A 27,277-nucleotide genomic window follows, 5' to 3' on the forward strand; every position below is an offset into this window, starting at 1 on the left:
GAACAGTGCTATAATACTCAAACCCTGAAACTTATACGACAGTGTCCAATGCATCAAACATACTTCCCACAACAAAAAAAACATACTCAAAAACAAATTGAAGCATGAGAAAAATAACAAACTATAGAAAGAAAAAAACTTGCAGAAGGAACAGCAACAAGCTGTTCGTTGATCTCCCCCTCCCTCCCCGTATACCACCCCTAACTTCGGCATACTTAAATCCCAAACAATCAAATCCAACTCTCAAATGCTAATTTCAGGCAAAGCCCTTAACCAGATCAAGCGAGCAAGAATAAGAAAGAAAAAGAAAAAAAATCCTGAGCCACCAACGCCAAGGGGGGGCTCCCTGGACAATGGGTAGAGGCCTCCGGTGATCCCACCCAAACATACTATGCAGGGCCTCAGTCCGGGGCTAGCTGGCGCGCTCCCGGTGCATATCTGTCCAGCCATTGGGCCGCCTCTCTGGGGGAATTGAAGAATTTGGTTTCCCCGTCCGCTACCACCCTAAGGCGGGAAGGAAACAGCATAGAGTAGGAGAGGTTCAGGTCTCTGAGGCGCCTCTTGATAGGCATAAACTGGGCTCGATCCTTCTGGACGTCCGCGGCAAAATCAGGAAAAGCTGACACGATAACTCCATTCCTGACAAGAGGGCCTTTTGTGCGTCCCAAACGGAGGACCGAGTCACGATCCCTATAATGCAGAAATTTGGCGATGAAGGTGCGCGGAGGGGCGCCAGGAGGTAGAGGACGAGATGGTATCCGATGTGCACGCTCCACCGTAAACTGTGCCGTGAAGGATTCAACGCCGTACAATTCCTTAAGCCATGACTCTAGGAAGGCCTCAGGCTGGGAGCCCTCCTCCTTCTCCGGCAGGCCAACAAAACGCACATTATTTCTACGCAGCCTTCCCTCCATGTCTAGTATCTTGGATTGAAGGGATGTTACTTGCTGGGTTACCGTGGAAATGGACTGTTTCATAGGACCGCACATATCCTCCAGATTCGAGACACGGGTTTCTGCCTCTCCCACTCTCTCTCGTATGCGTTGGACGTCCTGCCGAAGCAGTGAGAGATCACACTGCACTTTCTCCATCTTATCTGAAAGACGCTGCTCCGACCCTGCTATTGCCTCCAGCACTTGTTGAAGGGATGGAGCTGTTGGTGTGTTAGGGGATTCAGCAGCTGATGCAGATGGGGAGTAGGAGTGGGACGGAGAGGCCCTGTGCGTAGCAGCCTGCGAGGCCCGTATGTTAGGTGGATTAGGTTGTCTGACAAATTTCTCCAGCTTCGCCGCCGCCGCCGCGCGCTGGCCGTCCCGAACCATGGCGGGCAATAGGTAGTAACAAACACTCCGGTATATTTTTAGGTCAGAAATATAGAAGGAGACGGCAATAATAAATTTTTAAGGTTGTAATAAGCAGAAATACATCCACAGCTGGTCGTCTGAGTAATAGGTAAGTATAAAATAAGGTATTGGCAGCGTCTCAGAGTATAGGGGAGATCAGGAGCGATGCAGTCTTTTAGTATGTAAAATGAGATAGCAGATGCAGGCAAAATATAAATTGATCCCAGGAGGTAAAAGTCACTCACCAGTTGCAGATCAGGCAGCCTTTAAATGAGAATAATATCCCCTTTATGTCCTGGAGTAGCAGTCCAGAGCACTGGGGCCATGCAGCTGATCATGAAATGGCTGCCACATACAGAGCCCTCTTCCCCCTTCCAGGAGCTGCTGGGTGTGCTCCGGTGTTCGGGGCCACAGATTACAGCCCACAATCAAGAGGGGGACCAGCCGCTGCTTCCACACCTCTCCGCGGCGTCCAGCGGTGACAGCAGGCCGCCTCCAAGGCTCCGGACACAGCGCGGCCGGGAGACGCCAAAATTGAGGCCGGGGATCCGGAGGAGGTAAAGGCCTCGGATTCGGAAGTGTGCCGCCGCGGCCGTACAGACCTCAGGGGGAGCGGGGAGGTCGCCTGCCGGTGCCCTGCAGCACAGTGAAGGGAAACAGGGTGGTTTGGCACACCAGAGGGTATCAGGATGGTATATAAGGATGTTTTATCCAGGGAGCTCCCGGGATCTGCTTCCTACTCCTGAGCTGCCGTGGCCACGCCACAGGTGCCACTTTTACACATAAACTACCCATGGCATTACATATTTTAATTCATAAATGTTAGCGCTCGTTACATGTTCCTAATTCCACGATCGCAGTGCCGTGAGGCAGTAAGGCTTTCCATTACCCCATACCATCGAAACAGCACAGCAGAAATAGAGATTCAACAGATAGTAAGGTTTTTCCAATTATTAACTGACCAGTGTTGATGTTTGTGCCCACTGTAGCCGTAATTTCCCACTATTAGGTGACAGAAGTAGGACCCGCTACTGTGGCCCATCTACTACAAGATTTGACACGCTAGATGCTCACAGATGCTCTTCTGCATACCACTGTTGTAATGCATGGTTATTTGAGCCAGTCTGGTCAATGTCGACTGAACTCTTTTATTTGCCATCTATTTCCTCCCACAGGACTGCAGGTCATTGGATGGTTTATATTTTATACACCCTTTCTGTAAACTTTAGAAACTATTTAGTATGAAAAGAGAGAGAGAGATAGACAGTTTCTAAGATACTCAAACTTCAGTCTGGTACAAACAATCATTTTTTGATCAGTCACGTACATCACTTTTCTTCCATATTCTGTTGTTTGAACCTAGTTGCTGCCTTTGTTTGGCTCATTACATATCTGCAGTAACGAGCATACCTAATAAAATAAAGTGCGCATGTGTAAATACATATGTTAAATATCCAAATTACCTCTGCTCGTTTCAGCATCTCCCATTTATGAAGGATTTTCATAGCAAAGATCTTACCACTACCTTTCATTTTCACCACAGCTACCTTGAAAAAGGAAGTAAGAACAGTTAAAAAAACTAAAACAAATAGTGGTAACACCGAAACGCAAAATTTCATGGCAGCTAAGAACCACTTGGTCCATCTAGTCTGTCCCTTTTTTAATCTTTTAGTAACTTTGACCGTACATGATCCTTAGTTCTTTGTAAGATTAACCCAAGCACGTTTAAATTGAACGGGTAACTTTAGTGCATATGATCACTAAATAATGCACTGTTACAAATCAAGGTCTAGTCACCCAACTTAAATTAAATCATATGAAGTAACATTTACTTTTCTGAAAAGGTTTACATTGAAGGATAGTCCTCCAATGACTAACGGCTAACTTTATTGGTCACCAGAAATGTATGGCACTTCCATGGTAACTTTTGAGTAATATTTTCAGCTGGTCTTTTTAAAATAATTTTACTACAGAAGTAAATTAGCGGTCGATGTAGACATTTAGAAGTGGCTTTATACAACATATAGGTGAATAGAGTTAATCTCTTGCAAACAAATTGGAAGGGACAATATGCCTTGCCGCCATATATCTTCTCACTTTGACCGGTTAAGCTAGAAGAAAAACATTACTTAATAGCCCAAAACATTCTAAGACCATAGGGCAAACTCTGTATTATTACTTTTATTATTGTTAGAACACACGCTTATAACAGGGTGCTAAGTACCAGGATGGATGTAGTCATAATACAATGTTGAAGTTGTTGAAATGTCTAAATTGACCATGTCGGTACCTGCAGAATGTCACACTTATCTCCAATAAGATTCAAGACGCTTAACAGATATTATGGACATAATAGAGAGGTTTAGATTTTCATGAAATACAGAAACCATTAAAATAATACAAAGCTGTGGCAGCCATTTTGAGTCATCAGTTGCAAGGATTTATCATCTACCCACAACGGAACCAGACAAGGCAGCCATTTAAATTCACTAGATAGGGTTATACTAGGAAGAATAGAAAATCATGGGGGAAATAAAAAATGCTAGGCAAGAACCTTGAAAATGTACACAATGTATTATTATTTATATATTAGCAGTTGCTTATATAGTGCCAGCATATTCTGTTGCATTTTAAAAGTGGGATCAAAATAGTAATAAAACAAAACTGGGTAATAGTAGACAAAGAGGTAAGAGTGCTCTGCTCTCAAGCTTACAATCTATAGGGAAATAGGCTTTGATACCAGGGCATATTAAGTATACCACTCACGTACCAAAAAATCATAGCAAGCACTGAAGACCTTTCTATGATTATGTTTACAATGGCTGGATTCTGAACTTACCTCACCAAATGCCCCTCTACCGATAACTTTTAAAATCTCAAAATCTTCTCTTTTGAGTCTCATCTGTTTGATTTTTGATGTAACTGGTTCAGCTAATGAGAAAAAAGCAAATAAGTCATTATTTAGAGTTTTAGTCTCCAAGCTCTCTTCCATTAACTTATTTTCTATTAGCAAATGTGCATCCCATCACTGATCCCCCTCCCCCTCTCATACCACTACTAGCTTGGGCTTCAAGGCCAAGGGCTGGTTAAAAATGTGTGTGTTTGGGGGGGCACCCGTGCATTTTCGTTTACTTCAAGGAGGTGGAACACTTTATTAAATTCAGTTAGCAGTGAAATATAAAATACGCAGAGTGTATGGGAAGAAACAATTAGATTTGAATAGATTTTCAAGACTCAATATCGGGTAGGTCTGATGAAAAAGATGGATAGTGTATGGAGCCAACTTCATGGTCGTTTTGTTAGGACAGATAATCATTCAGTCAGATGGTCAATGTCATCTCTTATAAATGTGCTGTTTTCTATAACTAACTGCATGTCCATACAGAGTGTCTCTTGTACAAAGCGCTTTAGTTACCATGAACAAATATACGTATGTGCTGTATGTTACTTGCTGTCATTTGTAATGAATCCACTGGGTGACCTCAGGCAAGATAGGTTGGCTATTGTACCCAGAGGACCTGGAACAAAAACATGTCTCGTTGTGTGTTAATATCTATATTGGTTGAATAGAAGACGTGTTATTCTGCACAGCAACAGTATCTAGCTATTATATGGAGGAAGATTCTTACAGTAGTTGTGTCTGTGTGTTCACTTAGTACTGAAGTGTTGGACATCTTTACACACACAGAAACTTCCAAGTAGGTATAGTGAATATAAGTGAATATACCAGTAAACAAAAAAAATACACAAAAAATGAGCTGTTAAATCACTATAATTTATGCAAAGGATTTGATCTTGTGATACCCTCTAAACTGTGCACTCTATTTATATCGCATAAGATCTGGCTACAGCCCTATCCAAATGTGTTATTATAGCATATGATCCATTTTTCTATTTTGATTTAAAAAGTAAATATAAATGTGAAATTCCCAAAGACAACTATAAATAATTTTAACCCTAGTAACAGACATACATTGAATGTTTTGATTACCAGTTCAAACTTTGAACTTCAAAGATGCATTTACACCAAATATCTACAAAATTCACTTGGGACAAGAAAGCAATGGCCACGACCAACTGACGAGAATATTCTACCATTTATCGGGACCAAAAAATTGTCAATTTTAAGACCAATTTAAAATGTTAAAAATATAGGATGCCAGGAAAACAAAAACTTAAGTGAGTCAGTATCTGGCATTTGCCATGCATGATGTACAGTATGTAGCCAGGGGCCTGGTGAAATAAAATGGCAGTATATACAGTACTTCTTGTCAAGACGCAAAACAACAGAACTGTCTTCTTTGTTGGCGCACTTGAGAGTATACAGTATGTTTCAATGTAAGCCTTATTTTCGTAAAATATAAAACTTTTATTTAATTATTAAAATATCCTGTTGTGTGAAATATCAATGAACATACATTTGTGAAAAATAATAATGTGATAATTAAAATATCTTTTAGATTCACTGTGTGTTTCTTATACAGACATTTTGTTTATTATTGGATGTTTTATATGTGTATGTGATTTGTATGTATCATGTCTATCACCACATGGAATATTCTATTTTTTTTTTTATTTTTTTTTTAAATACAGAGATCAGCAGTATTGTATTTAATTCATTTTATGTTCCCGAAATAAACAAGTTGATCAACCAAAGGTTCTTATTGCTTCTATATATCCATTGGTACCCCATCCATCAGTAATAAAAAAAATATATTATACATACTTCAATGGCTGATTACCATGAATTCAGATAGAGCTTATATAATATACTTGATTGACAAATATTTTAGATGGGTATAATAAAACTGACATTAATAACAAACAATTCATATAGCAATAAGACCATATATTTAATAAAACAAAAGAAGTAAACTAAGTGTAGCTTGCTGCGTATATAATGAATGCTAAGCATGTCTGGAATGCAAGATATAGATTAGATTATTATAGATTTCTTCTTTTTTTTTTACAAATATTTAGAACTTTTGGGAATAAATCTCTATGTCCTCAAAGGCGGCCTAACTCTCTTCCCTGCTAGGGGCAAAGATGCAGGCTTCACCATTCTTCTGCACACCATTCCTCTGAGGCAGGTGTGCTGGAGATAACTTACTTTTGCTCTACACAACATAATATATATATATATATATATATATATATATATATGTTTTTGTTTTTTTTTAGGAAAAGGGTGGTCACACCAAATAATGATTTGATTTATCTTCTGTTCATTCACTTTTGGTAAGAAAAATAAGCCAAGTATATATCTATGTAGAATCGTTCATATGAATAATGAAATGCAATACTTATTTCACCTACATTTTGTTTGAACCACTTTGAATGTAAATAAAGAAATGTTAGCATATTGGATGAGATCATGTATAAAATGTGTTATTATAAATGTAGGTGATGTTTTCTGTGCAGGCTGAATGAAGCTATAGACTACTGAGGGTGGGGAAGGGCATGCTGATGCAGGGAAAGTGAATATGTGGGGCAGCCTGCAGGGCACCAGTGGTGCAGCTAAACTGTTTCTGGAACTTAGTGTCAGGTCTTCAAATTCACCAATTCCATAAACATCAACCATACACAAATCCCATGGGCATCTCTCTTGGCCCTTCTGGTGCTGGCCTGCCGCCATCCTCATGTGCCTTTTTCACTCTCGTTTCTTCCCTGATCCACCCCAAGTTCATGCGCTTCCCCCTCATGGCTGTTCTGTGCTCACAGTTGCTTCCACTATTACACCAAATACTACACCATTGGTTAGTACACCACTGGACATGAACCACTACCTACTGTATAATGTTTCAATGCAGACAAAGCAAAGAAATCTAATAACGTCTGATAAGGTAATGCATGCCGTTTAATTTTCTAATATACATATATTTATTTATTTTTTTAAGTATTTATAAAACACAATAAATATTGAAAACCTCCAAGTAGTCTGAAGTCCCAACAGTTAATGGATAACCGAACCTGGATAAGTTCAAATCAGGTAGACAATCCCTCTTAATTGTTGGAGAAGAGCACTCCCCAGTTCAGTGATAGTGCTGTGCTGTATGGTATGGTATAAGGGACTTCAACATTACCGCTTCAAGATGCCTGTCAATTGTTGAGTCCTTTATGGAATCTGGACCTGGAATGGGGGGGGGGGGGGGGACTCAACAATTGGATTTGGCCCCGTTTCCGACCATCTCAGTCCGACATAAAAAAAATGTCGGACTGAGATGTGGGACCCAGAAGAGGAGTTGGGGGGAAAGCCGCAGGGAGAGGGGGGACATCCGCGGGCAGAGAGGGGAGATCAGCGCTACAGCACAGCGCTGACGCAGGATGTCTCACAGCCGCGCCGCTCACGGCAGCGTCCACCCGGCTCCAGCAAGTGAGGTCACGCTTGCTGGAGCTCGGTGGACACTGCCGTGAGTTCTGGTGGCTGTGTGACGTCCTTCTACAGCGCTGCTGTAGCGCTGATCTCCGTTTGCCCGCGGCTGTCCCCGCTGGTCTCCCCACGGCCCCCCCACCCCCCCCCTCTCCTCCTCTGGGTCCCTCATCTCAATTCGACTTTTTAAAAGTCGAATTGAGATGAGATTGAATAGGGGTTGTTGGATCCATTCCGACAAATCCATGTCGGAATGGATCCGACCCTAATTGAATATACCCCTATATGTCAAGTGAGTAATATTTTTTTTCATAGGGCGTTTAATGGTCGGTATAGCGGTCCCTGTATTGTGTATCGGTCACTAAAACAGTCCCATCTTAGGTGATGTATTTGTTGTAGCGCTTTGCTATAACAATTTTTTATATATTTCAATAGCTATTTAAATCACACCCACACGTAGCAAACTACACCTACAACATTTTTTGCCATGTCCATTTTCGTTGCATGCACTGGCTGAAAAGCCGGGACACTTACTTGAGTCTGCCCCCCAGGCTGAAAGTTGCCAGCCAGCCCCTGGATGGAGAGCAGGTGCAGACCAGCAGATGTGTGCAGAGGGGGCACCGCACATAGCGCTTCAGGGTAGGGGGTGCTGTTGGTGGCACTTGTCAATTATTTTTTAAATTACTCTCACTTGCAGCTGTTCCCTTTTTGAAGCCCAGCATCTCCTGACCTCCCCCGTCTCCTACCCTAAACCCTTCTGTCACTAATACCTATACAACATTCATGAACTCAACTTCAAATTTCTTTGTTATTCAGTCACACTGTCCTTTATTACATTTCAAGATGCTGACATACCCAGGATTCTAACCCATTGCTTGTGGCATTGTAGTCAGACAATTAGCTATCTGTCCTTGCATAGAAAGGTAGATAATTTTAAGCTAGAGAATACTATCCATTTGAAGCTTACCTTGTACTTTATGAATAAATAATCAGTATTGCAGCTGAGCAGATCTGTGTAATGTGTGGCTGCAAGAGATTGGATGTGTGGCTGCACACTACATAGATCTGCACAATTGCAATGCTGATTATTATTTTTTTACAAAGTACCAATCGTTTCATATAGTGTTCACAGTTTTTTATGCAGGGTCATATAGCTCAATGAGTAGGGTGTTTGATTAGAATTCAACAGGTTATATGTTTGAATCCCAGTTATGGTAGTATATTTAAATGTGTTCTTTAATAAAGGGTACTGTAATTGAGTAACAATGAGCTCTCAAGTTAAGTGCATGAATATGGTACAAAGAGGATTTGTGTCCAAATGCATCTTCTTGCAGTTGTCTATAAATATGTGTGTATTATTTATATATATATATATATATATATATATTATATATACACAGTTCATCCGGAAAGTATTCACAGCGCTTCACTTTTTGCCATAAATTCATTTTTCCCCTCAAAATTCTACATACAATACCCCCATTATGACAACGTGAAAAAAACTTTTTTTTGTGTGTGCAAATTTATTCAAAATAAAAAAATAAGAAATCACATGTACATAAGTATTCACAGCATTTGCTCAATACTTTGTTGATGAACCTTTGGCAGCAATTACAGCCTCAAGTCTTTTTGAATATGATGCCACAAGCTTAGCAACCTATCTTTGGGCAGTTTCGCCCATTCCTCTTTGTAGCACCTTCAAGCTCCATCAGGTTGGATGGGAAGCGTCGTTGCACATCCATTTTCAGATCTCTCCAGAGATGTTCAATCGGATTCAAGTCTGGGCTCTGGCTGGGCCACTCAAGGACATTTACAGAGTTGTCCTGAAACCAATCCTTTGATATCTTGGCCGTGTGCTTAGGGTCGTTGTCTTGTTGAAATACGAACCGTCAACCCAGTCTGAGGGCGAGAGCGCTCTGGAGCAGGTTTTCACCCAGGTTGTCTCTGTGCATTGCTGCATTCATCTTTCCCTCTATCCTGACTAGTCTCCCAGTCCCTGCCGCTGAAAAACATCCCCGCAGCATGATCCACCATACTTCACTGTAGGGACGGTATTGGCCTGGTGATGAGTGGTGCCTGGTTTCCTCCAAACATGACGCCTGGCATTCACACCAAAGAATTCTATCTTTGTCTCATCAGACCAGAGAATTTTGTTTCTCATGGTCTGAGAGGCCTTCAGGTGCATTTTGGCAAACTCCAGGCATGCTGCCATGTGCAACAAACAAAGTAGCAGCGCTTATAAAGTTGGATGTAAAAATAACTATAAATCATTCATAAATCACAGTGGAGATAAACACACGTGGAGCTGTATGAACTGAAGGTGAAAAATTGGGTTAATTTATTAAAATACCTCATACAATATATCAATAAAATTAGTATAGGATTAAAAATAAAAAATAAAATGCAATGAGCAGGATCACTGTGGGGCTGCCTTAATTAGACTATCCGTTTTCTTAATTGGTGTGGACTAAATGACGGTATTTGGAGTTAGGTGACAACTGGACTTTTTAACACAGTTCTGATGGCATCAGTGCCACATGATTTACCGCTGGAGGAGGGGGTTCTCTGGATAGCGTCCCTTGTACCGGGTGGAACCAATGGCAATCTTATATCCTCACCAGTGTGCGGAGTCCTCAGTGCTGAGTGGCAAGGTTGTGTCACCAGTTGACAGGTTATTCACCTTTTTCTCTGTACGTGATTCGTCAAAGTCCACTAAAGATCCGGATATCGTGCGTGCAGCTCTCAATTGTAGATGGTGATCCTGAAGCATAAACACCTGACGCGTTTCGCTGCAGTGCCTGCAGCTTTCTGAAACCAATCCTTTGATATCTTGGCCGTGTGCTTAGGGTCGTTCTCTTGTTGAAATACGAACCGTCAACCCAGTCTGAGGGCGAGAGCGCTCTGGAGCAGGTTTTCACCCAGGTTGTCTCTGTGCATTGCTGCATTCATCTTTCCCTCTATCCTGACTAGTCTCCCAGTCCCTGCCGCTGAAAAACATCCCCGCAGCATGATCCACCATACTTCACTGTAGGGACGGTATTGGCCTGGTGATGAGTGGTGCCTGGTTTCCTCCAAACATGACGCCTGGCATTCACACCAAAGAATTCTATCTTTGTCTCATCAGACCAGAGAATTTTGTTTCTCATGGTCTGAGAGGCCTTCAGGTGCATTTTGGCAAACTCCAGGCATGCTGCCATGTGCTTTATACTAAGGAGTGGCTTCCGTCTGGCCACTCTACCATACAGGCCTAATTGGTGGATTGCTGCAGAGATAGTTGTTCTTCTGGAAGGCTCTCCTTTCTCCAGAGAGGAATGCTGTAGCTCTGACAGAGTGACCATCAGATTCTTGGTCACCTCCCTGACTAGGGCCCTTCTCCCCGATCTCTCAGTTTAGATGGCCGGCCAGCTCTAGGAAGAGTCCTGGTGGTTCAGAACTTCTTCCATTTACGGATGATGGAGGCCACTGTGCTCATTGGGACCTTCAAAACAGTATTTTTCTGTACCCTTCCCCATATTTGTGCCTCAAGACAATCCTGTCTCGGAGGTCTACAGACCATTCCTTTGACTTTATGCTTGGATTGTGCTCAGGTATGCACTGTCAAGTGTGGGACCTTATATAGACAGGTGTGTGCCTTTCCAAATCATGTCCAATCAACTGGATTTCCCACAGGTGGACTCCAGTTAAGCTGTAGGAACATCTCAAGGATGATCAGTGGAAACAGGAGGCATCTGAGCCCAATTTTGAGCTTTATGGCAAAGACTGTGAATACTTCTGTACATGTGATTTCTTAGTTTTTTTTTTTTTTATAAATTAGTAAAAATCTAAAAAAAAAAACAAAATAAACTTTTTCACGTTGTCATTATGGGATATTGGGTGTAGACTTTTGAGGACAAAAATTCATTTATTCCACTTTGGAATAAGGCTGTAACAAAACAAAAATAGGATTTTGGTTACCTACCGGTAAATCCTTTTCTCGTAGTGCGTAGAGGATGCTGGGGTCCATATTAGTACCATGGAGTATAGACGGGTCCACCAGGAGCCATTGGCACTTTAAGAGTTTAACAGTGTGGGCTGGCTCCTCCCTCTATGCCCCTCCTACCAGACTCAGTCTAGACACTGTGCCCGAGGAGACAACATACTTCGAGAGAAGGATTATACACAGATAGTGGCGAGATTCATACCAGCTCACACAACCAGGCAAATCCGGCCAACATGCCGGATAAACTCAGCAACAGCTGAAACAGTAAAAAATGCAGAACTTACCTAGAAACCAGGCAGTACTGAACTAAATAACCACTGTAGGAAAACGAAGCGCTGGGCGGGCGCCCAGCATCCTCTACGGACTACGAGAAAAGGATTTACCGGTAGGTAACCAAAATCCTATTTTCTCTTACGTCCTAGACCTAGAGGATGCTGGGGTCCATATTAGTACCATGGGGATGTACGAAAGCTCCCAGAACGGGAGGGAGAGCACGGAGGCGCCTACAAAACTGCTTGACCAAACTTGAGGTCATCAGAGGCCAAAGTATCAAACTTGTAAAACTTAGCAAACGTGTTCGACCCAGACCAAGTAGCTGCTCGGCAAAGTTGTATAGCCGAGACACCCCGGGCAGCCACCCAGGAAGAACCCACCTTACGAGTAGAGTGGGCCTTAACAGATCTTGGACACGGCAATCCTGCCGTAGAATACGCATGCTGGATGGTGAACCTGATCCAGCGTGAAATCGACTGCTTAGAAGCAGGACACCCAATTTTCTTGGGATCATAGAGGACAAACAAAAAGAGTCAGATTTTCTATGACGAGCCGTCCTCTTCACATAAATCTTTAAAGCCCTCACAACATCCAAAGCATTTGAAGCAATTGAGGAGTCAGTAGCCACTGGCACCACAATAGGTTGGTTGATATGAAAAGCTGACACAACCTTAGGAAGTAACAGTGGATGAGTCCCGAGTTCCGTCCTATCTTCATGTAAGACCAGATAGGGACTTTAACAGGACAAAGCCCCCAATTCCGACACACATCGAGTAAAAGCTAAGGCCAACAAAGTGACCGCCTTCCACGTGACAAATTTTATTTCAGCCTCCTGCAGAGGCTCAAACCAATCCGATTGCAGGAACTGCAACACCACATCAAGATCTAGGGTGCCGATGGCGCCACAAAGGGAGGTTGGATGTGCAGAACCGCTTTCAAAAAGGGCTGAACCTCAGGGAGGACAGCCAATTGTTTTTGGAAGAAAATGGATAAAGCGGAGATCTGGACCTTGATGGAGCCCAATCTCAGGCCCATATCCACACCTGTTTGCAGGAAGAGGAGAAAACGTCCAAGTTGAAACTCCACCACAGGAAATTTATTGGATTCACACCAAGACACATTTTTTCCAAATTCGATGGTAATGTTTAGACGTTACCCGCTTCCTAGCATGTATCAGGGTAGGAATAACCTCGCTCGGAATAACCTTCCGAGCTAAGATCTGCTGCTCAACCGCCATGCCATCAAACGTAGCCGTGGTAAGTCTTGATAAGCGAACGGCCCCTACAGTAGAAGATCCTCTCGAAGAGGTAGGGGCCTTGGATCTTCCAGCAGATCTGTGTACCAAGCCCTCCTTGGCCAGTCCGGAGCAATGAGGATTGCCAGAACCTTTGTTCTTTTTATAAATTGTAGAACTTTTGGAATTAGAGGAAGTGGAGGGAACACACACTGATATGAACACCCACGGTGTTACTAGTGCGTCCACCGCCACTGCCTGTGGGTTTCTAGACCTGGAACAGTACCTTCACAGCTTCTTGTTGAGGCGGGAGGCCATCATGTCTATGTGGAGGCCCCACTCTTCTGGATGGAGATTGTGTCTGCTGAGTAAGTCCGCTTCCCAGTTGTCTACTCCCGGAATGAAGATTGCTGACATTGCTACTGCGTGCCTTTCTGCCCAGAGGAGGATTCTTGTCACCTCTGACATTGCAGCCCTGCTCTTCGTTCTGCCTTGTCGGTTTATGTAGGACACTGTGGTCACGTTGTCCGACTGCACCTGCACAGCACGACCCTGCAGAAGGTGTGCTGCTTGAAGAAGGCCGTTGTATACGGCTCTTAGCTCCAGGATGTTTATCGGGAGAAGGGATTCTTGACTTGACCACCTTCCTTGGAAGGTTTCCCCCTGAGCGACTGCTCCCCAACCTCTTAGACTTGCATCCGTGGTTATGAGGATCCAGTCCTGAACTCCGAACCTTTGGCTTTCCAGAAGGTGTGGTAGTCGAAGCCACCACAGGAGCGAAATCCTGGCTTTTGGTGACAGACGTATCCTCTGGTGCATATGTAGGTGAGATCCCGACCACTGGTCCAAGAGATCCAGCTGAAAGGATCGAGCATGAAAATTTCTGTACTGCAGAGCCTCGTAGGAGGCAACCATTTTCCCCAGAAGGCGGATGCATTGATGAACCGATACCCGGGCAGGCTTCAAGACATCCCGGAAAATTGTTTGAATCACCAACGCTTTCTCCACCGGTAGAAATACCCTCTGCGGACTTCCGGTGGGCGGGGCATCCAGCATGGCCGCATTTTACTGAGCTCCCTACAACGACCTGCAGAATCAGTGTCCATCCTGCTTAAATCCTACTCGATTAGATAAAACACTCGACTACCTGCAGGGTTTACACTGTGAGGAACACTTTAAGGTTCTTTTTGTTGGGGAGCCTTTCTGTACCGCCGAAGTCCGGCCACTGACACTGATGGCCCTCGTGGCAGCCTGAGACGCTGGGAGTAGCATGCCCCCCTCCCTCACCCACTGTGCATCTTTATGCCGGCTCCCTGACTCCTTTCTTGACGAGCTGTCAATACCTAGCGGCAGCAGTGTTGTTCTATCTGGACCCCCCTAGCGCCTTTACCTGGCTCTGGTGACTGTTCGGCGGGAGAGGCGGAAGAAAGAGTTCGCGGGATAGTGGAGGCGAGGTCCGTGCAGAAGCCCGAGCTGCAACGGGTGGCGCCGCGCTCCCTGCCGCTGTCTTGCTGTGCGGTGCTGCGGGGGACTGCCGCGACGGACGTGGCGCCCTGACACCTTCTGAACCCTGGTAGCTCCATCGTGCCTGTGGTGCGGCTGGATCTCGGAAGCCACGTACTCATGCCTGGTTACCCTCCTGCTGGGGTGTACATCGGGAGCTTACCCTGCCAGCCCCCGTTTGATCGGCCGTGTCTCCGGCACTGGGAATCTGGGTGCTGGCGGCGGGTTGCAGCGGGAGGCCCGGTACTGCTATATCCTGCCCTGCTTTCCCGGGACGGGCTGGAGTGGACGAGCAGAGTGCGCACGGCGGTAGATCTGCCAAGACCGCTCCGGTATTGCTATCTAGCTGGAGGAACAGTCCTTGGTATACGAGCTGCGCTGGTGAAGACTTTCACATTGCTGGAATCCCGCTCCTCACTGCACGTTCCTGAGGAGACGTTGGGCTTTACAAATCTTTCCCAGGTACTAACATTGTCTGTCTACCCCAACTGCATCTTTACCAACATCCCCCTCTTTGTATTTCACACTCCACGTACCCAGATTCTTTGAACCTCCCTACCTCTTGTGTTTCCCTTTCCCCTCTTCCTCCTCCCTGCCGCCCTGTATCACCATTTACCTTCTCTGCCTTCCCTATTCTTGGCCCTTATTGCTGAGTGTGTTGGACTTAGAGACTGTTGTCAAAGTCAGAAAAATATCATGATGCACACTGCCATATTTGCACCTCATACAGGTCCGCGCTGCGCATGCGTGCGCTCTCCCGTGTGTACGCATACCCGCTGTTACGTGCACCCGCAGTTGGAAATAGTCACAGCCCACCTGTATGAATCAACCTATGACCTTTTGTTATAATGCGAAGACGAATTCCTGTGTCCAATGAACAATGAGATTGTAGGGACCATTGTATTGTATTGTGTGTGGGGCATAAATAGACAAGCCGATCTGATCCAGCTCACTCTCTTCAACGGTTCTCATCACTGATAATCGGGAGCTGGATATTCAGAAAGGCGCATGCGATCGTTCCCTTTGTGCGTAAGTTTTCTCCGCAATCATATTGTCTTTATTGTTATTGTGAGCCATATATCTCTCTCTCTCTCTCTTTTCTCCCCTTTCCCTCTCTTTTCCCTTAAACGTAATTGTATTGTATTGTATTTCATGTGTAGTTATCTGGTTAGTTAGTCTATGTTATATTGGTAGTGTATGACTTGTATTGTATTATTCTTTTGCAAATATAACGTTCATATAGGGCAGTGATTTTCAACCTTTTTTGACTCGCGGCACACTTAACAAGACGTTAAAATTGCCAAGGCACGCTTTCTGCCTCCAACGGGAAAAAAAACAAAAAACATACACACTGGCCCCCACAGATTTCAAGATCGGTGGCCCCCACAGTTAACAAACACATTGGCCCCCAGTTATTGAACACATTGGCCCCCATTATCAAATACATTGCCCCCCACAGATATAAATCAAACACACTGCCCCCCCTCCCCTGTAATAGTAAACACTGCCCCCCCTCCCCTGTAATAGTACACACTGCCCCCCTCCCCTGTAATAGTACACACTGCCCCCCCTCCCCTGTAATAGTACACACTGCTCCCCCTCCCCTGTAATAGTACACACTGCCTCCGCTCCCCTGTAATAGTACACACTGCCCCCCTCCCCTGTAATAGTACACACTGCCCCCCCTCCCCTGTAATAGTACACACTGCCCCCCCTCCCCTGTAATAGTACAAACTGCCTCCGCTCCCCTGTAATAGTACACACTGCCCCCCTCCCCTGTAATAGAACACACTGCCCCCAAGGTAATGGTAACCTGCAGTCCTGTTTATTCTTGGTCCGCAGGCAGCACACACCAGCAGGCGGGCGGGAATGAGGTGTGGCGTGTGTGACCTATGTGTCACAGCACGTCACCATAGGTCATAGCCAAGTCGCGGAAGTGCTGAATACGCTGCCTGAGCCCGACGGCAGACGGACCTAGGTATCTCTGGGAGGACGAGGGCGGCAGCGGAGCACTGTTGGCTGTAAGCGGGCGGGCGGCATAGCACTGTGTAAACCATGTCTGGTGGGTGGCAGGCGGCGGGCTGCGGCACACCTGACAACCGCTGGCGGCACACTAGTGTGCCGCGGCACAGCGGTTGAAAAACGCTGATATAGGGTGTTAGAACCTAAGGTCGGTATCAGTGTATTTCTTATATTTCTAAGTATTCTCAGAGCGTCGGAGACGCTCGAACAGCTTTTAAGTTAATAAGGTTACACTGTGTTACATTTACACTTTATCACTACACCAGGGTTTACTGCATAATACACTGTTTTATGGTATAGTTATAAAGGTTTAACATTGTGAGCGTCTGCGCCGCTGGTGATCTCCTCGTGGTCCCGAGCGTCCGCTACGCTAATAACAAACCATTACGTTAGTCGGCAGCCAATAGCGTGCCTGCCTGTGATCTCTTGGCCGTGAGCGAACGGGACGCTTGAGCGTCTCGACTACGGCTAAGCGATTGTTATGCAACGTGCGTACCCTTACGGTATTCCATACGTCAATAGCGTACAGTGTTCTTAGACCTCTTAAAGGGTTTTAAGTAAGATAAATATTTAGCTTTATCAATTGGCGGCTCGTCCGTCCTTCACATATCTGCACTAGGTAATTTCAGCAGACATTATCCATCAGCAAAGGGCGGGAGGTCATATTCCTCGTAGTGCTGTCTGGATAAGCGTCTGCTTCGCTTAGTAAAGGGTGCTGAAGGAATCCGGAACCGGAGGTAAGAACAACACGCTAGTGTCTTTTAAAACTGTTTATTTCTGTCTTGCGTACGCACGCACGCATATATCTGCATTTCTTTTCATTCGTGTATTTTCATATCACTCTCCTGTTTGCCATTTTATAAATTGATAAACGTGCTAAGAGAGATTTGTCGCTATTTAATAGTTAAAGAGTAAAAGTAATACATTAAGGTGTAAATTGCAAAGCACGCACACAGCTCTGCCTAAAGATACAAGGAGAGATCTGTGTGGTGCTCGGTAGATGATCGAGGATCGTCTACATTGATAAACGTGTAAATTGTGTTACGGTGGATATCTGCATTGTGTACACGTGTCTATAACAAAGGGCTGAGACTCGCGTACGCAACCCAAAGGCCGACGCACGCAGCGTATATTACGCAACGGAGCATCCGGGTACGCCCACGTAACTCAAATCACACGATAGTGTTATTTTAACAGGCGAAAAAGTGGCAACGCGATAAATAGCGCAAGTCGATTTTAGTGTCCGAAATTTAAGCTAATAGATCCTTCTCCAATTTACAACTTATCTGGTCTAAAGGAAAGAAATTTCTGCGCAGAAATAGAAATAGAAACAAAAGTGTACATGTGGTGAGTGAGTGTTTGCAATTATATAAGTTCTACAATTTTTGAGGTTGAACCACAAGAAGTCGAGTTCTCGTGAGGTACATACATGTAAGTGACGTACATGGTGGCTAGGGAGGCATCCCTTGTTAAACATAAAATTTGAGCATTAGAGTATAGCAGACCAGGAGGTCTACTGTAGCACAGACCAGGAGGTCCGGAACAGACCAGGAGGTCTAGGTACAGCAGACTAAGAAGTCCGCTATAGAGAAAAGTAGCACAACACCAAGAAGGGTTGGTGCGGAACCCATATAGGCCATAAAGCTCTGGCTGAAGGAATTCGCAGCCGTAATTTTCGATTCCGTTGGTCGCTCCGTACATAAGATTAGTTGCTTATGTGCAGAACGATTGTACCGCACGTAATTGTGTGCATTAGTTAGTAATCTGACCTAGTGCCATTTGTGTACGAAAGGGGTCATAAACGCTATTTGTACATTCTAACGTGATTTGTGTAATTTTTTTTATTTTAAGGGAAGTTCGCTGGTCACTAAGGAACTATCTAGCAACCAATAGTTACTGGAAAGAGTAAGTGCTCTGCGGATCACCCTCACATGTTCCAGTAAATAGAGGTTCAGGTCGCAGGGGCCCTGGGTCGAGTACGCCAGCACTAGGGCAGTGTGTAGGTCGTATTGGTCGGCGTGGGCGAGTGAGTGGGGTACTCGGTAAACCGCCACCGTCAGCCTATCTTGAACATTTTGGTTTTTGTAAGGGTTCGCTGAAAGACCCTGATTAAGGTCAGAGGTAGTGAAAGCAACACCTGCAGGTATGGGGGCCAATTGTTCAGGTAGGGGGCAATCAACCTCGGTTCGGGTTGATTCAGTAAACCGACCAATCGGGTCGGCAAGGTATGTAATGTGTGAAAAATACGGTTCACACACACAGGTTTTATGTGATGAATGGGAGAGAATGACGGTACATGACGGGGAGAAGTTCCCAAGAGTAGGCAGCTTTAGTCCAGATGTGTTACTGAATCTAAGGAGTAGGATATGTCTCATTAAGTCAGCAAAGAGACGGATCAAACATTATGATTATTTGCAGTTATGGCAACAGGAGGGTGAAATACAGAGAGGATTGGCTCAGGCGGCGGGATCTAACCCTATCAGGAAACTGATAGCCACGGCACCGCCGCCACCATATATATCAGGAGAGAAATTGGTTGCGGAGAATGACGCACTAGGGTGTAACAAACAAACACTTAGCAACTGTATAAATGTTAAAGATAATGTTAATAAGTTAACCAATGCAAATATTAACCCGTGCAAGTTGTACCCTGTTTTAAACTTTCCCCAGGAGTGTGATCAAGAGGACGAATCGGCAACAATATCGGCGCTCTCTCTAGCAGCCACCTTATCAGAAACAACAGTAGGCACGGCCCAACCCTTAAGATTAGTAGCAAAGGCCCCTAGCGGAGGGACAGGTGAGGTCGTATCAACGGGTAAGTACGGCACCTTACACTATGCTGAAACCATTTCACCACAGGCTGTAGAATCTACTCAGAATGATGTTGTTAGGCTTAATCCCGTTAGGGTAATAGCTGTGCCAAATGGGAAAACTGACACTACAGGAGTCACTCCTATCAGAAACATTGCCATGTACAGCCCATTTTCCCGAATGGAATTAAGAACCATAGTGTCTGAATTCCCTGATCCTAGAAAAGATCTAGTTGTTAGCCAGAAATACATCAGAGACCTAGGGAACACTGTAGAGCCCAATAACAAAGACTGGCAGATATTGCTGAGGGCATGTTTACCCTCCAATGTCGACTCAGCTCAATTTTTAGCTGACTGTGGATTGGATCAGGATGTACCCCTTACAGATGTGTACAACCAAGACAATGTAAAAAGAATAAATTTACAGTTAAAAGAGTATTTTCCAGCTGTAGTTAAATGGAACAAAATTTTCTCCATTAAACAAAAGGAGTCAGAAACAGCTGCAGAATATTTTCACAGGGCATTACTAGATATGGCTAAATACACAGGCATAGAGGACATTAAAACCAACATAAATCATAGAGAAGTAGCAGTATCTGTGCTAATGGATGGTTTAAAAGAAGCATTAAAGACAAGGGTACAGACCACGCAACCATGTTGGCGAGGTCTGTCGGTGGCTACTTTGAGAGAGGAAGCTATTGATCACGATCGGAATATCACCAGACACAGGGAATTACAAGGTGATAAGTTAATGGCCGTAAGTATACAGGCCCTGACCACAAGGCAGCCTTTGTATAAATCACCAAACCCTGTGGGTAAGTCAAATGTGGTAACTTGTTATTCTTGTCATAGACAGGGACACATGGCACGAGACTGTAGAGTGAAAAATTCACAAAAATCATACCAACCCCCTAGACCACGACATGACACACGACATTGGGATCAGGACCCGCAGAGACGGAGTTATGAGCCACATGCAGGGGAAACAAAAAGATATCCCCCAAAAGGAGACTGGCAAGCTTCTGGCAGTTCCCAGTTAACCCCTTCACAAGTAGTTGCTGCCAGCGGGATTCAGGGAGGTCACCATACCCAATAGGGGTGTGGCCATACCTGTAATCTGCAGCCAGTAAAATTGATTGCAAGTCTTGGAAGTGAACCCGAAATTGCAATTGATGTAGCTGGTAAAACATTAAACTTTCTTGTAGATACGGGGGCGGCCAAATCAGTGATAAATTCGACAGTGGGCATGAGAACCACTGGTAAGACAATTCCAGCCATGGGAGTAACGGGAGTAGTCCAGCATTACCCTGTTAGCAAACCAGCAGAGATTACAATAGGGCCTTTACATACCAAGCATTCCTTTTTGCTGGCTGCATCGGCACCGACTAATCTCCTGGGAAGAGACTTATTGTGTAAAATGGGGTGCGTCATTTATTGTACTCCTGAAGGTGTATTCTTGGACATACCTGAGAATCACGCTCAGGAAGTGCGAGACATGTTAGACTCCCCATCAAAATTAATGACACATACCGTTATGACAAATAGGACTCCATCCCAAGTAGAAGAAATGACATCCCAGATACCAGAGTCACTGTGGACTAAAGATGGACAAGACACTGGATTAATGGCAAATGTAGCTCCGGTAGTTGTGCAAGTAAAAGATGGTAGGATAGCTCCAAAAATCCCACAATACCCTCTGAAGCCAGAGGTGGAGTTAGGAGTGTATCCCGTAATAGAGCGCTTGCTACAACAGGGCATTCTGGTAAGAACATCCAGCACTGCCAATAGTCCCATCTTCCCTGTAAAAAAGAGTGGGGGGAGGGGTTACAGGCTAGTGCAGGATCTAAGGGGGATTAACAAAATAGGTGAGAGTCAGTTCCCCGTAGTGCCAAATCCAGCTGTCATCCTTATGCAGATCCCTCCCACTGCGAAATTTTTCACTGTTATTGACCTCTGCTCCGCTTTCTTCTTGGTACCTCTACACCCTGACAGTCAATATTTGTTTGCATTTACATACAGAGGAGTCCAATACACATGGACTCGATTACCACAAGGTTTCATAGACAGTCCAAGTATATTTTCCCAGGCTTTGCATGTATTGTTTACAGTCTTTCCAACCAGAGAGTGGATCAATATTGATACAGTACGTGGATGATTTACTACTGTGTTCAGATTCATTGGAAGCGTCCCTGAAGGATACGAAACAGCTCCTGTTTCATCTTTCAGACACAGGACACAAGGTTTCCAAAGACAAATTGCAATTATGCCAAACTAAAGTAAAATATCTAGGACACTGTCTAACACAAGGACTGAGACACCTGACCGCTGATAGAATCCAAGCAATTAGAGACATGACTCTGCCACAAACCCAGCAACAGATCAGAACGTTTTTAGGAATGTGTGGGTATTGCCGTAACTGGATCCCAGGATTTTCCATTCTAGCGTTACCTTTGCAGGAGATGGTCTCCTCAAACAAACCTGATCGGATTTCGCATACAGACGAGTCCGAGATGGCATTTGAGAGACTTAAACAGTGCCTAACGCAGGCGCCAGCATTAGGTATGCCAGACTATGGGAAACCCTTTGAGCTGTACGGAACAGAAAGTGCTGGTTGCGCGGCAGGCGTCCTAACCCAAAAGCACGGTGATGCCAGCAGGCCGGTAGCATACTACAGCGCTCAGCTAGATACGGTAGCGCGATCCCTCCCCACATGCTTGCGAAGCGTTGCTGCGATAGCATTGCTAGTAACAAAAAGCGAAGATGTAGTGCTAGGTCACAACCTCACAATTCATACACCACATGCAGTGTCAGCCTTGCTAAATTCTGCCCAAACCAGACACGTCTCATCAGCGCGGTTTACAAGATGGGAATTGGCACTAATGGCCCCCGTAAACATCACCATAAGGAGATGCAGTGCATTAAATCCTGCAACATATCTCCCAGGTGTGCCTGGACAGGCACAAAGGGTGGAGGATGAGAGTGGTGGGGAAGGAGGATTTAATACAAAAGATGACATGCATGATTGTATGGAATATTTGACCCAAAATTTCACGGCAAGGCCTGACATCAGTGACAACCCACTGGAAGATGTAGATCTTACTTTCTACACTGACGGTAGTTGTCACAGACAGTCAGACTCGGGAGACTTGTGTACTGGATACGCAGTCGTAGATGACCAAGGCACCATAGAAGCAGAACCGCTAGGCCCACCTCTCTCAGCCCAGGTTGCTGAACTGGTCGCCCTAACCAGAGCATGTGAATTGGCTAAGGGCAAGTCAGCCAATATCTACACCGACTCTAGATACGCATTCGGGGTAGTCCATGATTTCGGAGCCCTATGGCGCCTCAGAAATTTCATGACGGCAGCTGGTACACCGGTAGCGCATGCAGCTCACATCAAAAGGCTTCTAACAGCGATACAGGAACCCGACAGAGTGGCTGTTATCAAGTGTAAAGCACACACATATAGCCAGGACCCAGTATCACTTGGTAACAGCCGAGCAGACGAAGCTGCTAAGTTAGCAGCTGGTACCCCCAGACAGACAGACACCACACAATTGATGGTATTTAATACCATCAACACACAAAAGTTGTGTGAAATGCAAAATTTGTGTTCCACACAGGAAAAGGCAGTCTGGAAGGCAAAAGGATATGTCCAGGAGTCCTCAGGACTCTGGACGGATGGACAAGGTAAACCAGTGGCCCCCAGAGCATACCTTCCATGTTTAGCTGAGGCAGCACACGGGCTGACTCATCTGGGCAAGGAGGGAATGTGTAAGTTGGTAAGAGCATATTGGTGCGCCCCAGGATTTTCATCTCATGCAGGTAAAAGGGCAATATCATGCCTTACCTGTTTGAGGAAGAATATCGGAAAGGCAATACCAACAGAACCATCTCATATCCCACCTACAAGCGGCCCTTTTCAGGAAATACAGATTGACTTTATACAATTACCCCCTTGTCGAAATTTGAAATATGTACTTGTTTGTATAGATGTATTCTCAAATTGGGTCGAAGCATTTCCTGCGGCCACAAATACCGCTATGTTTACTGCTAAGAAAATTGTGCAGGAATTTGTATGTAGATACGGTATCCCTAGAATAATTGAAAGTGATAGGGGTACCCATTTTACAGGTGATGTCTTTCAAGGAATGTGTAAGTTAATGGGAATTGATAGTAAGCTGCACACTCCATACCGCCCCCAGGCGAGTGCGAAGGTGGAAAGAGTGAACAGCACTATTAAAAATAAACTGAGCAAAGTTATGGCAGAGACAGGATTGACATGGCCAGAAGCTTTACCCATTGTACTATACAGCATCAGAACCACTCCCAGGTCCCCTCTTAATCTGTCTCCCTTTGAGATCTTATTTGGTCGACAACCGCATGTTATGATTAACCCTCAGGATGATTTGAAGTGTAACAATGAAGTGACTGTAAAGTACCTGGTTAACATGAGTAAACAGCTAAGGAATCAAAATGATAATTTGAAGTTAGTGATTCCTGATTTACCAGATAGTAATTGTCATGACATTGAACCTGGGGATTATGTAATGATACGGAATTTTCTACGCTCAGGTTGCCTTATTGACAGATGGGAAGGACCATACCAAGTCTTATTGACTAGCACTACAGCATTGAAGGTTGCCGAGAGACTTGGGTTCATTCGTCCCATTGTAAGAAGGTTGCTGATCCAGAGAGGTCCCGTGATAAGGAACAGACGGTAGAGGAAGTTGTATCACTGGAGTGTCTGTTTCAGGAGGACTGAGGCGGCACCTGAGCATTGAAAATCATAAGACCAAAAGCAGTTGTCGATTCCCTGTTCCCTTTTATTGTTTTTCTCCAAACTTCCCATCCCATCTCCCTTAAATTATTTCTTTCCCCCTTCTCATTCTTCTCCGTTTCCTCCTATAAGATGGACTTGCCCCAAGAGACTGTGATCCGGATTTTCCTGTTGACCATGATGTTGACCAGAGCAGTCTGTTCCGGCGAGAGTACCATGGAGGTCGAGAGAGGTTCTGGAATGGGTTCTGATGACAAAGATGGAGGCGTAGTTTTCCAAGAACAACTTAATCAACAAGTAAAGGCGAGTATCAGAAAACGATCCGATAGCATTGACAATAGAAGGAATTGTGAAGGATTGTTAGCTGAAGAAAACTGTATCTGTAGGCTCTGTGACAATGTAGTTGAGGATGGGTGTATCAAGAAATGCCAATCCAGTTTTAATATCCACATGGACCGGCATCCATTGAGTGACTATCACTCCTTAGTGGGTAAAGTGTTAAATCAGACAGATTGTTGGGTATGCTCTCAAGTACCTCAAGGCCATAGTAAATCAGGCTTAGTACCATTCCCTTTAACGATAGGGGAGGTACTTGAGCTAAAGGGTGGGAGACCGGTGGACAGGAGGTTTAATATCTCCAGCCCTCCTAGTTTGAAGCTCCACCAATACCATGTGGATAGGTCCCTAATATGTTTTAACATTTCCAATCCCCGAAAGCCGGGAAATTGGGAAGTGTCATGGAGTAACCAAACCATGACCTTTTCATATAGAGCAGATAGAATGCCTACAGATACAGAACTTATACGCCACATAGCCAGTAGAGAAAAATCTTTCCGATATAGGTATACCCTAGGAAGTAGGATTACGAGAGTTGGAGAGGTATCACCAGGATACTGTGCACATATCAAACAAACTGATACGTGTACTAGACAGATGGGAGAATTAGGGTTAGGAGATTTCACATGGAAGATGTGTAATATGGTTATGTCCTACTCCGTCCCATATGTTCTCCCCGATGATGCATATTTCATATGCGGGAGGAAGGCGTATAAGTGGCTTGCCCCAAACTCTGAAGGATTGTGTTATATTGGAAAAGTACTGCCTGAGGTAATGACTGTATCACATACCAAAATGAAAGATATACACCGTGGTGCCCAAGCTCCTTATACTCACACCCATTACGAGCACGTAGTTAAAAGGCAACTGACAGAAAGGACAGAGCATTCGGCCTCTGACATGATCCATGAATCCACCGGGATTCAGGTTCTACTTGCGCTAGATTTCACTCGCACCGCTAGAGGAGTGCTGAACTATAGGTATATCTCTGCGCTTGCAAATTTATTAGACAATATCACAGAAATGTATGATGACACTTTTAGGTATACTGGAAGAGAGCTTCAAGCTTATAAAACAGAACTGGTTCAGCATAGAATGGTTCTTAATTATCTCACAGCAGTGACAGGTGGATATTGTGTCACACTGGCAACGCAGTACGGCGTGAAATGCTGCACATATATTACGAATAGTACCGAGGATCCGGTCGAGGTCATAGACCAAAAGATGGATGACATTCTCCAATTAAAGTGGGAATTTCGCAGGAGACACAATCTCACCCTTGCTGCTGTGGGTAATGAGCTGACTGGTTGGGTGTCATGGTTGAACACGCGAAATTGGTTCTCTGGTTTAGGAGAATGGGCTCAAGGAGTCATAATGGATGTAGGGAAGTTTCTCCTATGTATCTTGGGTGCTGTCATATCGATTGGCTTGATATTTAGATGCGGTCAGGTTTTAATAAAGTGCAAACGTAGTACCAGGGTAATGAGTCTAAGGAGTGAGGAAATTGTAATTCCAATGGATTTGATTTATGATCCAACGGTAGAGACAATGATGTGATGAAAATGCGATTATACGGTCCGTTTCTTTCACCTGTTTCTCCGTTTTCTCCAAGGTAAAAAGACCCACTTGGACGAGGAATTTGATGATCCTGTACACAGACAACAGATGGATTAAAGAAGAAGTTTTGACAACCTTATACACAGATAATTGATGAACTATGCCATAGACCCCCAGTTTCCCTAGAAATTTTAAATTTACGCTAGCCCAACACTTTTGTAAGTCTATGGACATTGACAAAGCTTTTTGCTCGCACTTTTTGGCAAAAGCCCAAAGAAGACTGCATTCAACAGACACCAGACAAGACTTCAACCGACAAATGTTCGTTAACCTGACATAGAATACCACTGCATTTACCATAATTGTTCTTTATCTTCATTTCTACAACCTTCAGGTAATGACACACATAGTCGATAGGGAATACAGGCACAGATATCAGCAATCACATATCCCCCCATTCATGTATCATCAACTAAAATATGCTCCCCCATTTTGTTACAACTAAAATCCGAAAAGAGCTCGGTAAAGTTTGACAGCCCATCCACAGACCCTTAAATACGGGATAAGAAGGAATTCAAATGTATACTTCGCAATACCTCGAAGCTTGATTTACAACACGTACGGCACGATGATACATGACCCCCCAAACATGGATTCATACACACATGCTTCTGCTATCTCACTAGGTCATACCCTTTTCACACCTTCTTCTCTCCTCCCTTACCCAACCATGGAAATGTATTTACACATGACATATATTTTTCTCTTTTTGAAATGTTTTAGAAAGTGGCAGTTATTGTTGACTGCCAAAGGGTGGACTGTCAAAGTCAGAAAAATATCATGATGCACACTGCCATATTTGCACCTCATACAGGTCCGCGCTGCGCATGCGTGCGCTCTCCCGTGCGTACGCATACCCGCTGTTACGTGCACCCGCAGGCGCACGGTATGCGCATTTACGGTAGAGTTTATGTGTGCCTAGCGTGCGACTCAATCGTTACATATTTTAATCATATAATGTATTTTGTAGATTATGGTCCCTTTGATAGAATCTGAAAGTTTAATTAATG

At 44.4% G+C, this 27,277-nt stretch overlaps 1 protein-coding gene across 2 annotated transcripts in view; it reads right to left on the bottom strand.

Moving 5' to 3' along the window:
• The window catches only part of CDC42BPG (CDC42 binding protein kinase gamma), a 388,481-nt gene that overhangs the window by 226,557 nt on the left and 134,647 nt on the right, over nt 1–27,277 (bottom strand). For both annotated transcript variants that reach the window (XM_063944811.1, XM_063944812.1), the window contains exons 2-3: nt 4,183–4,274; nt 2,807–2,890 (exon numbers count right to left, since the gene is read on the bottom strand). In XM_063944811.1, coding sequence (XP_063800881.1) covers nt 2,807–2,890; nt 4,183–4,274 — 176 coding nt within the window. The remainder of the gene's footprint in view (nt 1–2,806; nt 2,891–4,182; nt 4,275–27,277) is intronic.

Source organism: Pseudophryne corroboree, chromosome 11 (assembly GCF_028390025.1).
Source record: "Pseudophryne corroboree isolate aPseCor3 chromosome 11, aPseCor3.hap2, whole genome shotgun sequence".
Lineage (NCBI taxonomy): Eukaryota > Metazoa > Chordata > Amphibia > Anura > Myobatrachidae > Pseudophryne > Pseudophryne corroboree.